This window comes from Talpa occidentalis, unplaced genomic scaffold, assembly GCF_014898055.3.
Source record: "Talpa occidentalis isolate TD23 unplaced genomic scaffold, MPIMG_talOcc4v2.1 talOcc4.14, whole genome shotgun sequence".
Lineage (NCBI taxonomy): Eukaryota > Metazoa > Chordata > Mammalia > Eulipotyphla > Talpidae > Talpa > Talpa occidentalis.
This window is the reverse complement of record NW_023601433.1, coordinates 270,434-282,605: the sequence shown is the minus strand read 5'-3', so window position 1 is coordinate 282,605 and position 12,172 is coordinate 270,434. Positions and strand designations below refer to the sequence as shown.

The window sequence follows — 12,172 nt, the reverse complement described above, 5'->3', positions numbered from 1 at the left end:
GCCGTGGTCTGCGCTTACAGCGGCACGTCAGGGAGATAGCCATCTCGGCGTCCCGTGCTCCAGGCCCGGCGGGTGGGGGCAGCTGGGGAAATGCCACCTCTTCTAGAATTATGAAGACACCTGCATCTCCTTCCTGCCCAGACCCCCAGGCCGAGCCCCGCATTCATCGGGGATGCTGAAGATGAGGGTGTCCTGAGGGGTCCAGCGCCCGCTCACACGGGGTGAGGCTGCCTGAGGGCCAGTGGGAGGCCCCTGTGCCCAGGTGGGTGGGCGCGGGGCAGGTAGGCCTGGGGAAAGAAGAGAGAAAACTCAGCCCATGGAGCTGCTGCCGGGAAGGCCTCGTCCGGGACCCTGCTCGGCCCTCACCAGGCTCACCTCTCACCCAGCTCTGGACTCCCAGCTGGAAGCAGCTGTGTCAGCAGCGCACTCGGGCTCGGAGCCCTGTCCTCCCCCTGGCCCGGAGCCACCAGCCTCTGCACACGCCCTTTGGCCCAAGTGGCACTCAGCCTCCCCTGGGTTGTCTGTCATGAACCTTGAAGTGAGGGCAGAGGCCGCTTCTTTGAATGCACGCGCTGCTGTCCACTGCTGCCTTGCAGCGGGAACGGCCAGCCCGGTCAGGGGCTATCAGACGCCTGTGCGTTTACTCCTCCTGGGAGACGCCCGCTTTACGCCTGGCTTTGTTATACCACAGGTGCGGGACTGAGGCGGCCCCGCCCCTCTCCTGTTGCCACAGGTTCCACTTAGCGGAGCGCCAACGGCAGGCGTCGTTCTGCCAACAGCAAGGAAAATAAGGGCGTCCACCTGTCTGCTGTAGTGAAGAGGCAGAGGCAGTCTGGAAACTGTGGCCGGCCCTGCAGTCCCCATCATCACTGCAGCCGGGGATGAGAACATGGGTCCCGCCTGAGGAGGTGGAGGCCACAGCCCTCAGTTGAGGCGGCTGTGGATCAGGGACGGCTGCCGGTCAACACCGGCACTTCCTCAGACTCAGAGACTCGAGAACAAAACCTGGAGCACCCCCCAACACCCTCCCCCTCCACATCCCGCTGGCGTCTTAGACCAGATAAAGCGCAATCCCTGTCTTGGACTCTGGGAGTTGCCCAGGGCTGGGGTGGGCCCTCGGGCCAGCGTGTTGGGGGGCTGGCAGCCTCCCTCCCCAGGTACCTAAGTGCCCCATTCAGGCGGGATTGCTCCTGTGTGGGGGCGAATCTTCCTGCTTGAAATTCACTCAATTCCAAGTAATAAGGCTTGAGGGAAACTGGAAAAGAGTACCTCAGAATCTTCTAGAAAAGTGTCCAAGGTTACAGAATTATATGGGACGTATCAACACCTCCTTTCTGGAAAACAGGTTTGTTGTTGTTTTTTTTTTTTAAAGATTGATTTATTTATGCATACGAGAACTGGGGTACAGGCCAGAGGTGTGGGGGGTGAGAGGATTCACTGGAGACCGAGGGGAACAGGACAGGCAGACTGACTGAAATCCACTGCTGAGGGGAGCAGTGGGGAGACAGGAGAGGTCTGCTGCGTCCTGTGGGTTGCTCCCTGGCCGGCCAGGGATTGAACTCGTGCTGCAGAGGCTGCGGATCGCTTCATAGGTGTGTCTTCACCCCTTGCACTACCAGGGAGGCCCCTGGAAAACAGTTTTTGAGAGATGGGGGCCAGAGGCACGTCACAGCGGCATTCACGGCTCCGGGACAGTAGCTCCTCCAGGCCTGTGTCTCCTTAGGGCTGTGATCCACCTCCTACTTGGCTTCATCTCCTCACAGAAGCCAGGATATGCCCAGGGGACCCTGGGTCAAGCAGCCAGGGCAACGGGACCCGGCTCTCCCTTCCTCTCTGCCCGCCTCAGCTGGGAGGCCTTAGGGGCATTGCCCAAGACTACCCCCAGCAGCCAGCACTGTCTCGGCCGGAGGAGACGCTCTGCGGTTGGGCTCCGAGCAACTGAGGCGGCATCAGCCAGGGTGAGTGCAGGGGCCTGGGCACCCGGCTTTCCCGGTTTGTTTCTGAGACTTGAGGGGAGAAGTTGAGGGCGGGGATATCTGGGTACCTTACTGAGGACGGAGAGGCTGCAGGGAAAGCCCTGAGCAAGGCGAATGACAGGAGGGCAGAGTGGACACTCCGGTCACTAGCTCTTCCCGAGGCAGCGCAGATGCCGCTCCCGGAGGGGCGAGGGGGAAGGACTGGCAGAAACGCTCATTCACAGGACTCGGCCCGCACCTTTTCCATCAACAAAAACTAACCCTGAAATGTTCTTTCAGTCTCTTTCAAACCCTCACCTGGGGCCTCCTGACTTCATCTAAGAGCCTTCCCGCTTCTAGCTGCCTTCAGTTTTCCTGTCTTCCCCTGAGCCCCACGGGAAACATCAGTCTCGACGATAGGCCGCGGGGCAGCCGATCCCTACGGAACGCTGCGGGGAGGCTGCTCCCCGGAGACACTCACCCTCCGCCCCAGGCCCCTGTTTGGGCCCGTAGGCTCCCAGGCTGCCCAGGGTGTGTGGCCAGGGTCGGTGGGGACTAGCCCTCTGCTGCTGGGCTTGCTGACAGACCCACCCTCTGCTTGCAGCGGGAAGAGCAGGATGGCACTGAACAAGGGCCCGGCCTTGCTGGATGGAGAGTTCCCGGTAAGTACCTGGTGTCTCGGTGCCTGCTGGCAGTGAGGGAGGCCGGAACAGGGACAGGCCCTGCCCCCGCTGTACCCAAAGCTCACGACCCGTGTCTCGGTCACGCTCCTGTCACTGCCTCTGCGCACGGGGTCGTCAGAGGTTCTGGGGAGGAGACGCGGCGCCTTTTAAAAACAGGCACCTCAGGCAAAGGACAGAGACTGGCCGGCAGGGAGACGAGAGAGAGGCACTGGCTTCTGAACTGCGGTTGCTCAAGCCCACAGCCACGTGCCTGGGGGGACCGTTGCAGCCCCGGCCTCGGCGTGGGGCTCGGGCCCTGGGGGCTCGGGCTATGCGAGCAGGCCTCTGGGAGTGGCGTGCACCTGCCCGCGTGGCCTCCGTGGAGCGGGTCAGAGGGCCTGCGTGCCCAGGGCTGTGTGTCTGGCTGGGCCCACTGTGCCCTGCGGCAGGTCTGACAACTTAGGTGTGTTTGGCACCTCCTGGCACCTTCAGGGTCAGCTCGGACTCAGGTGCATCCAGAGTCACAGCTCAGAGAGTGAACCCGAAGGGGCAGACCCCCGCGGCCTCTGCCCTGGAAGGCCGGTGACTACGGCTTGTGCGGACAGAGGCAGGAAAGGGCGATCCCAGCAGGGGGGGCTCCATCCAGGGCCCCCTCCCGCTCTGACACGGCCTCAACCAGCCCCATAATCCTCTTCTAGTTCAGGTTTCACACTCGCCTGCAGGACAAGGAGAGGAAAGATGGCAGCTACCCCGGCCAGTGTCCACAGCCCCCCAAGGGGTCGTGGCGTGCCCTGGAGACTGGAGTGGGCCCGAGGAGTTTTCTCTCTACCTCTCACTAGCCATAAAGCACGTCCAGGTGGGCTGCAAGCTCACCCCCTCCTCCCTGTCTGGTGCCATTTCAAAGCAAATCCCTGAAAGACCATTTCAGGCCCGGGATCTCCTGGCTCAGGCGCTAACCAGGGGTGTCACTGGGTAGGTCACTGTCACCTCTGAGTCCCGCTGTCCCTTTCAGCCAGGGCCTGTCCTCAGCGCACCCAGACAGGGGCCTGGAGGTGGGACCCCTGTCTGTGCTGCCCTCAGTGTGCCTGGAGTCCACCTCCTCTCACTGCACGCCTGAGTGTCCTCACGGGGACGCAGCCAGAGTTGAAAGGCAGCCACAGGCTACGGGGCCCAGGAGCAAGCAGGGACAGTCCTCGACCCCAGCATGCTCAGCCCACACACGGAGTCAGTTCACCCAGGCCACGTCCAGCTGGGTGGGGGACGTGGGCAGGGCGGGGTGGGACCCCTTTGTAAACTAAGGTGGGGACAGGCTATTTTGCAGGGAGAAGTGGCCTTTAAAGGGATTCAGGCCGACTCTGAGCTGTGCAAAGCCCCCCCATGCTGACAGACTCCTCCATGTAGACTGGGGGGGCGGGGGTTCTGCTTAGCAGTGCAGTCCTACAAGGGCACGGGCCACACCGAGGAGCGAGCTCCTTCCAGGAGGCAACCGAGCATGAGCCACAGGTGGGGCAGGTGGGGGCCGCGGGACTCTCCTGCTGCTGCAGCCCCGCGCCCTCATGACTGCGAGCTGGACTAAAGGGACACCGCCCACTGGGGCAGCCCTGACCGTGACCTGGTCATTCAGCTGACCTTTCTGTGTGGGGCTCTAGGCCCTGCCGGGACACTGAGAGGGTAGTCCTGGGAGAGAGACTGGGGCACAGGGGACCAGCTCCCGCTGCTCCCGGGGACGGGACGGAGGCGCGGACGACCCCGCGTGGGGCCGGCAGCTCCCCAGGCGAGGAGGAGAGTTGGGGGCAGAAAAGCAGCGCAAGGTTGTCTGAAGAGACAAGCTCCCCAGACAGAAAGGGCTGCAGGAGGGGAGGGGGCGCTAGGTGGGGGCCCCTGGGCGCAGTCAGGGGCACAGTGCCCCAGAAAGACGGGGAAAGGCATAGCTGAAGCCGCCCAGCCAAGGAGGACTGGCATCTGGGCCAGTCCCGACACGCGAGCCTCCTTCCGGGAACCCCGGGGAGGGGGCGGAAGGGGTGCTGTCTGGCTTGGCCCCTGAGGACAGGCACTGCCTTAGACGTGCTGCAGAGCCTGGGTGTGACCAGGGGATGTGACGGGCTGGCCTGTGTCTATGGGGCGTCCAGAGGCCTCTGGCCCGGGTTCCTCCCAGGTTACTTGGGCCCAGGTTGGTCTCGCTACGGGCCGTGAGACCCCTGAGCCGCCTCCCCGGGAGGCGGGAGAGGGCGGTGGGAGCGAACGCCCGTCTGCCTTCTTTGCCAGGAGCAGGAGAACGTACTGCAGCGGGTGCTGCAGCTGCCGGCGGTGAGCGGAACCTGCGAGTGCCTGCAGAAAACCTACACCAGCACCAAGGACGCCCACCCCCTGGTGGCCTCGGTGTGCCATGCCTACGAGAAGGGCGTGCAGGGTGCCAGCAGCCTGGCCGCCTGGGGCATGGAGCCCGTAGTCCGCAGGCTGTCCACCCAGTGTGAGTCCCGCGGCCCTCGGAGGCGGCCCCTGTGCCCTCGGCTCACAGCTGCATGGTCTGCCCGTCTTGTCAGTCGGTCCGGGAGCTCGCTGCCTGTCAGCCTGTCTGTCTGTCTGCTGTCTGCCTGCTGCCTTCCTCACTCCCATCGCCCCTCTCTGGAGCAATAGCCAGATGTAGGCGTGGAGACCGACCTAGGCCTAGAGCTCGCCTCTCCATGGAGGCCGCACTCACAGCCTGCTGGAGTTCCCGGGCACGGTAGTGGTGGGCCACAGCGCTGGCAGGGAGATGCTGGGCAGTGGTGGGCAGGAGGCCCATGGCACACCCACTTCTCCAAACCCCAGCAGGAACTGGCAGAGCAGGCACAGAGGCAGGGGGCTGCAGGGCTGGTCTGGCAGGACCAGGAGGGGTGTAGGGGGCAGGCCAGCCCTCCGGGCGCAGCAACTAGCGGTACTGGCCATGACCCGCAGGGGCAGCAGGGAGCCAGGAGGCGAGGATGGCGGTGGAGCCCTTACCACACCTGCAGGGGTAGAGCTTTTCTGCCCATCTGATACCAGCCTCAGAGGCACAGCCCTCAACAGGGCTGATGGTCATTCCAGCAGCAACAAGAAGGCCAGGGCCTGCCACGAGGCTGCCCAGACAATCACGGCTGGCCGTCTCCCGGCCCTCAGGCTCCTGAGGCCCCTGGGCCCCCTCACAAGATGCCAAATCATCTGGGCTTTCTGCCGCTCGAGGATTTTGTGAAAATAATAATAATAATAATAAGCAGCAGCTATCTGGAGAGAGTCTGGAAGAGGAGACATGACTGTCCTTGGGAGCAGGGTTCTCCGGCAGGACCGGCCCTGGCATCTCCTCTGACCCTCGCCCCACCTGCCCCGGTCAGCTGCTAAGTCCTGGAGGTCAAAGGGAAGGCCCTAGACTCGGCCAGCCGGGGGTGGCTTGGGGATGATTAGATTCAGCAGCGCAGGGCCTGTAGCTGGCTCCCCAGACCTCTGCACCCCTCCTCACTTGAGTCAGAAGGCTCCCCGAGAGGGGCGGCAAGAGGGAGACCAGTGTCTGCTGTTGGACGCCCTCACTTCTCTTGACAACACCACAAGGTCGCACACTCGATCCACGTGTTGCAACGAGGGGTTTGCTGCTCAGGGGCTGGCGACTCTCCAACCCAGAGCCGCACCCCAGGGGCGTGCTGGGCCTGCGTGCGATGTCCCCACAGAGGGCCCTGGCCTGGTCTCTGGCAGTCACCGGGGATGGGCGCTGGTGAGGGCTCACTGTGGGGTGGGGTGGGGTGCACCTCACTGGCCCCTTCTTTCCAGTCACGGCTGCCAACGACCTGGCCTGCCGTGGCCTGGACCACCTGGAGGAAAAGATCCCGGCCCTGCAGTACCCTCCTGAGAAGGTGAGCCCCTTCCTCTCCAGAACGCTCCCCACACTGCTGTCGCTGCCTCTCAGGAGGCTGGAGTGGGGCGTTTGGGCGTCAAGGCGGGGGTCTTTGGTGCTCCCTGCCAGCTCTCCAAGCTGCCTCCTCTCCCCGTGGAGCCAAATGAAGCCAGGCTTCCTGGGACCAGCGGGCACAGGCCCAGAGCAGACTCAAGCAGGAGCTGGGGTGGACCCCACGGCTCCTGATGCCAGGCCCGGGGCACTCTCGGGCCATGCTGCACCCCTTGGTGACCCCGGTCCCCTAAGGTCATCCGACCCAGGACTGCAGTCCCAGGTATGCAAGATCAACCCTTTCTGGGCCACGAGACTGAGCAGGCCCCTCACCTGGCCACAGCCACGACAGCTGCTATGGCGGGGGCCAGCCAGGCCTCGGAGAAGCGCCCTCTCAGCTCACTGGCCACATCTACCCACACCCACCCCCTTCATGGGGCCGCCCCCGCACCAGGGCCATAACGGGGGCCCCAGAGCCTCTCGCTCCCCACTTGCTGAGCCTCTGGAGTAGACTTTACAGAGGAGAAGACCAGCAACTTGCTCTGGCTCCAGGCCTGTGCTCCCCGCCCCCCACTTTCCTGGAAGTGCAATGGCGTGGTCACAAATGAGCTCCAGGGCTAATCGGAAAAGACAGATGGCTCCATGCAGAGCTCGTGCAGGGCCCTCGCCGCATCCCTGGGTCCTGTACGGGCGGACAGGCATGCGGGCAGTCCCCGAGGAAGGGCAAAGGGGCCGGCCGAGGAACCAGGGTGTCGGGACAGGCGTCACCAGGGCTGCCTCTGGGGAGTCCTCCCGGCTGGCTGGGTCCCTACCAGGCAGACACAGGGCGTGAAGGAGCCAGGCGTCCTGTGTTTGGCACAGGGAGGGCTGGGGCCCTTTCGCTTCAGAGCCCAGTTAACCCAGGTGCCCACATATTGGCCCCGTCCCCTGGATCTTTAAACGAGGACTTCCTAGAGGCTGGGCTCAGGGCCTGGGGCCCTCCGAGGGTAGCCCCATGCCCTGACCCCTTGCCACCCCCCCCAGATCGCCTCTGAGCTGAAGGACACCATCTCCTCCCGGCTCCGCAGCGCCAGGAACAGCATCAGCGCGCCCATTGCCAGCACTTCCGACAAGGTCCTGGGGGCAGCCCTGGCCGGTTGCGAGCTCGCCTGGGGTGTGGCCAGAGACACTGCCGAATATGCCGCCAGCACGCGCGCCGGCCGCCTGGCCTCTGGCGGGGCTGACCTGGCCCTGGGCGGTGTGGAGAAGGTGGTGGGGTTCCTCCTCCCCCCAGCCAAGGGAGAATCAGGTACCTGCCCTCAGGGGCTGACAGGCCCTCTCTGGGGGGTGCGCTGGCTTCCCTCGCTAGCTGGGCGATAGCCAGAGGCAGTCGAGGTGCTCTCAACCACTGCTCTGGCACAGGGAAGGCCTGTGGGGCTTTTGGGGGGGGGTCTGCCCCACCTTGCCCACTCTCCCCACTGTATGTGGGAAAATGAGGTGCCCAAATCACCAGGCAGCTTGCGGGGGAACTGGGTCACTGCTTTCCACCTCTCATCCGCTCTTCTCTCTTGTCCCCCAATCCCTGCCCAGTCCCTGCTCCAGGACACCAGCGTGGCCAGCAGCCGCCCAAGGCCAAGCCGAGCCTCGTGAGCAGGGTGGGCACCCTGGCCAACACCCTCTCTCAGCACACTTTCCAGACCACAGCCCGGGTGCTGAAGCAGGGCCATGCCCTAGCCATGTGGATCCCGGGGGTGGCACCCCTGGTGCGTATCTGACCCCACCTTGTAGCCTTCGGGCTGCTGGCTTTACCCTCTGCCCCCACCCCCCACCCCCGCCCCTGTCCTGGGAACATCCTTTCTTCCAGCCTGGATGGACGGGGTGCCCTCCCAGTTGCAGGTGAGGAGAAAGGACAGGCCGCCACCCCAGGGCAGGCATCTGTCTCTCCCCGCCCCTGAGCCCACCCCAGTGGGCCCTCCCACTGATGAGGGAGCAGGGACCCCATCTGCCTTAAAAAGCAAGACACAGACCCTCTTCTGTTGGGTAGACCACCCCAGCTGGGCCTGTCACTGACTGTCCCCAGGTTTCCTTTTAGAGCCTTCTAACGTGCATCCCACTGCACCCCAACAAATCTGCCTTTTCTAGGCCCCGGTGAGACCAACTCTCTGCGCTGCATGCCCACACTCTGGGGATTTCAGCAGAGATAGGCTGGCCATACCCCATACAAAACTGTAGTGAGAAACTGAGGCCAAAAAGGAGATTAAAGTATTAAAGCATGCAGGTCAGCAAACAAGAGACCCGCTCTCCAGGCATCATTCAAATAATGCTTTCAAAAGATCATTAGGTCTGGCTCCTCCAATCCCGCAAATTTTGCTGAACACCTCCTCTGTGATTCCAGTGGGAATAGGAGAGGGGAGTATCTGGTCAGTTGCCCAGGGGGGCTGAGTGACCAGGCACCCAGCCTGGCCTGCAGGGGCCCAACCTCAGGCTTCACCTTCACATAGAATAGAATGGTGACAGGTGTTCCTGTCAGCTTGACCCTTAGCCAAGAACAGGAAGTAACACAAACGTCCACCACAAGTAGAATGGGTATACAGTAGCATGCTTCTGCAGTGGAACATTACACAGCAATGAAAAAGCAGGGCCAAGTTCAACATGCGGTAACAATGAATCTCAGAAGATGGTGCAGAACAAAAGAAGCTCTTCACAAAAGAAACTGTTCATTGTCTCAGTCCATTTACACCAAGTTCCAGTGTAGGCAAGGCCAATGCATGGTGACAGAGAGCCGTCATCTTCGGGAGTATGACTGGGAGGGAGGGGACAAAGGGTGTTGGCAAAGTCCTGTACCGTGACCCGCAGCGGCTCCACGGGTATGTGCCTACACAGCTCAGGACGCTGCCCCCAGACCCGTGTACCTGTGTGTTTCTCACTCAATAACGAGCTCTCATTACAGTCTGCTAGGCCAGGCCCTGCTCACCTTGCCCCACGCCAGGCCCTACCCTGGGCCTTCCCAGGGCTGTGAAGCCAGCGTCCCCCTTCTGTCCTGCAGAGCAGCCTGGCCCAGTGGGGTGCATCAGCTGCCATGCAGGTGGTGCAGCGGCGGCGGGAGAGTGAGGTACGGGTGCCCTGGCTGCACAATCTGGCGGCTGCCCTGGAGGAAGACCACGATGACCACACGGACACGGAGGGGGAGGAGACGGAGGAGGAGTCAGAGCCCGAGCTGGAGGAAGACAAGCTCAGTGAGGTGAGGGAGCCGGAGCCACGGGTTCCTCAAGGACAGGCGGGGGTGCACAAGCTTACCCCGCCCCCAAGCACCCAGCTAGCAGCGGCTCCCTTCCATGCTGCTCTCAGCTGACCCTCATGACTGCCCCTCAGCTAGGAGGGCACAGGCTGTTCTCATTTGCAGATGAAGATGCTGGGGTTCAGTGAGGGGAGCGGCCCGCTCAGCATCACACAGCCAGTGTGGAGCCAGGCCTGTGGTGTTTTGAGCTGATCCCCACATTCTCCCCTCACTCTCTCCCTCCAAGCTCCCCCGATCAGCTTGGAGGTCGGGGCGGGCAGGGGTCGCTGCAGGGGCTCTGACCTTGTGTTTGCTCCCAGGTGGCGGCCGGCCCTGGCCCACGAGGCCTGCTGGGCAGTGTGGCACACACCCTGCAGAAGGCCTTGCAGAGCACCATCTCTGTTGTGACTTGGGCGCCCGCTGCCGTGCTGGGCACTGCCGGGAGGGTGCTACATCTCACGCCTGCCCGTGCCGTGGCCTCCATCCCTAAGGGCAGGGCCATGTCCCTGTCAGATGCACTGAAGGGCGTGACTGACAACGTGGTGGACACCGTGGTGCATTATGTGCCGGTGAGTACTCTGGGGCCAGCCGACCAGCTGCTGTGGCTGCGACCTCGTCTCCGGCTGGCCTCTCTGATCCCCGGAGGCCTGGAAACATCTGACTCTGGGCTGGGCCACAGGCCTCTCTCATGCCCAATGGCTGGAGGAGAGGCCCCTGTCATCCATTTGGGGGCCCCAGGGCCCAGCCCTCACCCTTGGTGCCCATCTGAGGGGCCGAGGCTGGGCAGGGGTGTGAGGGAGGCCCGCAAGCTGCCAGGTGGCCACACAGTCATTCCCCACCTGTCCCCCACGGGAAGAGCCCAAGGGACACCAAATACTACCCTTGGGTGGGGAGAGGCGGTGTCCCTGGACTTTTCTTCCCAGAGGAAGGGACAGGTTGTGCGGACTCTAGGGCGCTGGTCAGGACAGGAGCCCCCCCAGAGGTGGAGGTGGGGGCGCTGGTTACTCAGCCGCTCACTCCCAAGTGCCAGCCAGCGGGCCGGACAGGCAGGCTGGACCCCTGGGCCGGGGCAGAGCCGGGCAGGGGACCGAACCCTCCCTGGGGCAACATGGGGCCACGGGAGGGTCATTTCTGACCGCGCACCCCGGGAGGGTCCCCGGATCAGAATCTTCAGGCGTCTGGAAGGCGGGACCTCCGGGGCGGCGGAGCCTCTGGGGTCGCGGCTGCACCTCCCTCCCGGCCGGGCTGCCCTCCCGGGGGCGGCGGGGGCGCGGGGCTCGGGGGCCGCCCCTGACCGCGCCCCGCAGCTCCCCAGGCTGTCGCTGATGGAGCCCGAGAGCGAGTTCCTGGACATCGAGAACCGGCCCCGCGAGCCCGAGCGCCGGGGGTCCTGGGCGCGGCCGGCCAGCCCCGAGCCCCCGCCGCGCCCGCCCCAGCCCCGCGGCGGCCTGCGCGCCCGCAGCCTCGGCCCGGAGGAGCGCGGGGACCCCCCGCGCCCCGGCCTGCCCGGCGCGCCCCGCGAGAAGCCGCGGCGCAGGGTCAGCGACAGCTTCTTCCGGCCGAGCGCCCTGGAGCCCGTGCTGGCCCGCGCGCTGCCCCGCAAGAAGAGCTGAGCCCGCCGGCCGCGCCCCGCAATAAAGCGCTTACGCCGCCGAGCAGCCTGGCCTCGCCTGCGCCCCGCCCCGCCCCGCCCCGCCCCGCCCCCGCCCCGCCCCCGCCCAGCCCCGAGCCCCTACCCCAGCCCCCGCCCCGCCCCCGAGCCCCTGCCCGCCCCGCCCCCGCCCCGCCCGCCCCCGCCCCCGCCCAGCCCCGAGCCCCTACCCCAGCCCCCGCCCCGCCCCGCCCCGCCCCCCCCCCCGCCCCGCCCCGAGCCCCTGCCCTGCCCCCCGCCCCGCCCCGCCCCGCCCCGAGCCCCTGCCCCCCCCCAGCCCCGAGCCCCTAGCCCAGCCCCCGCCCCGCCCCGCCCCCGAGCCCTGCCCTCCCCTCCCCGCCCCGCCCCAAGTCCTGCCCCGCCCCCGCCCCGCCCCCAAGCCCTACCCCGCCCCCGCCCTGCCCCCAAGCCCCTGTCCCCGCCCCGCCCAAGCCCCGCCAGCCCCGCCCAAGCCCCGCCCCTGAGCTACCCCGCCCCCGCCCCGCCCCGCCCCGCCCCCGAGCCCCTGCCCCGCCCCCGCCCCGCCCCCAAGCCCCTGTCCCCGCCCCGCCCAAGCCCCGCCAGCCCCGCCCAAGCCCCGCCCCTGAGCCACCCCGGCCCCGCCCCGCCCCCGCGCCAGCCCCGCCCCCCCACGCCCAGCGCCGGGGTCAGCTTCGCCGCAGCCCGGGGCCAGGCCGAGGCCCCGACCCCGACCACAGCCCGCTCGGCGCCGGCCGGGTTTGTCACCAAAGGTGGTAGCGCCCCCGTTCCAGG

General features: G+C 65.6%; 1 protein-coding gene and 1 long non-coding RNA gene across 2 annotated transcripts; one reads left to right on the top strand and one right to left on the bottom strand.

Annotated features, from left to right (window-relative positions):
- Positions 1-1,767: 1,767 nt before the first annotated feature.
- PLIN1 (perilipin 1) lies at positions 1,768-11,381 on the top strand. Its single transcript, XM_037511421.2, has 9 exons — positions 1,768-1,958; positions 2,560-2,617; positions 4,883-5,087; positions 6,398-6,480; positions 7,536-7,800; positions 8,082-8,254; positions 9,538-9,732; positions 10,089-10,337; positions 11,076-11,381. Exons 2-9 carry the CDS (start codon positions 2,573-2,575, stop codon positions 11,379-11,381), a joined length of 1,521 nt encoding a protein of 506 aa, XP_037367318.1. The 5' UTR covers positions 1,768-1,958; positions 2,560-2,572.
- LOC119245165 (uncharacterized) lies at positions 9,067-10,662 on the bottom strand. Its single transcript, XR_005125183.2, has 3 exons — positions 10,072-10,662; positions 9,466-9,708; positions 9,067-9,294 (listed from the first exon to the last, which is right to left on the bottom strand). It is a non-coding gene; the product is annotated as an uncharacterized LOC119245165 (long non-coding RNA).
- Positions 11,382-12,172: the final 791 nt, after the last annotated feature.

Excerpts from the sequence above, each read along its gene's own strand:
- PLIN1 (XM_037511421.2), top strand. The coding sequence starts at position 2,573 with ATGGCACTGAACAAGGGCCCGGCCTTGCTGGATGGAGAGTTCCCG. Across the intron at positions 5,088-6,397 it reads CCGCAGGCTGTCCACCCAGT|TCACGGCTGCCAACGACCTG; the intron begins GTGAGTCCCGCG and ends CCTTCTTTCCAG. Across the intron at positions 9,733-10,088 it reads AGGAAGACAAGCTCAGTGAG|GTGGCGGCCGGCCCTGGCCC; the intron begins GTGAGGGAGCCG and ends GTTTGCTCCCAG.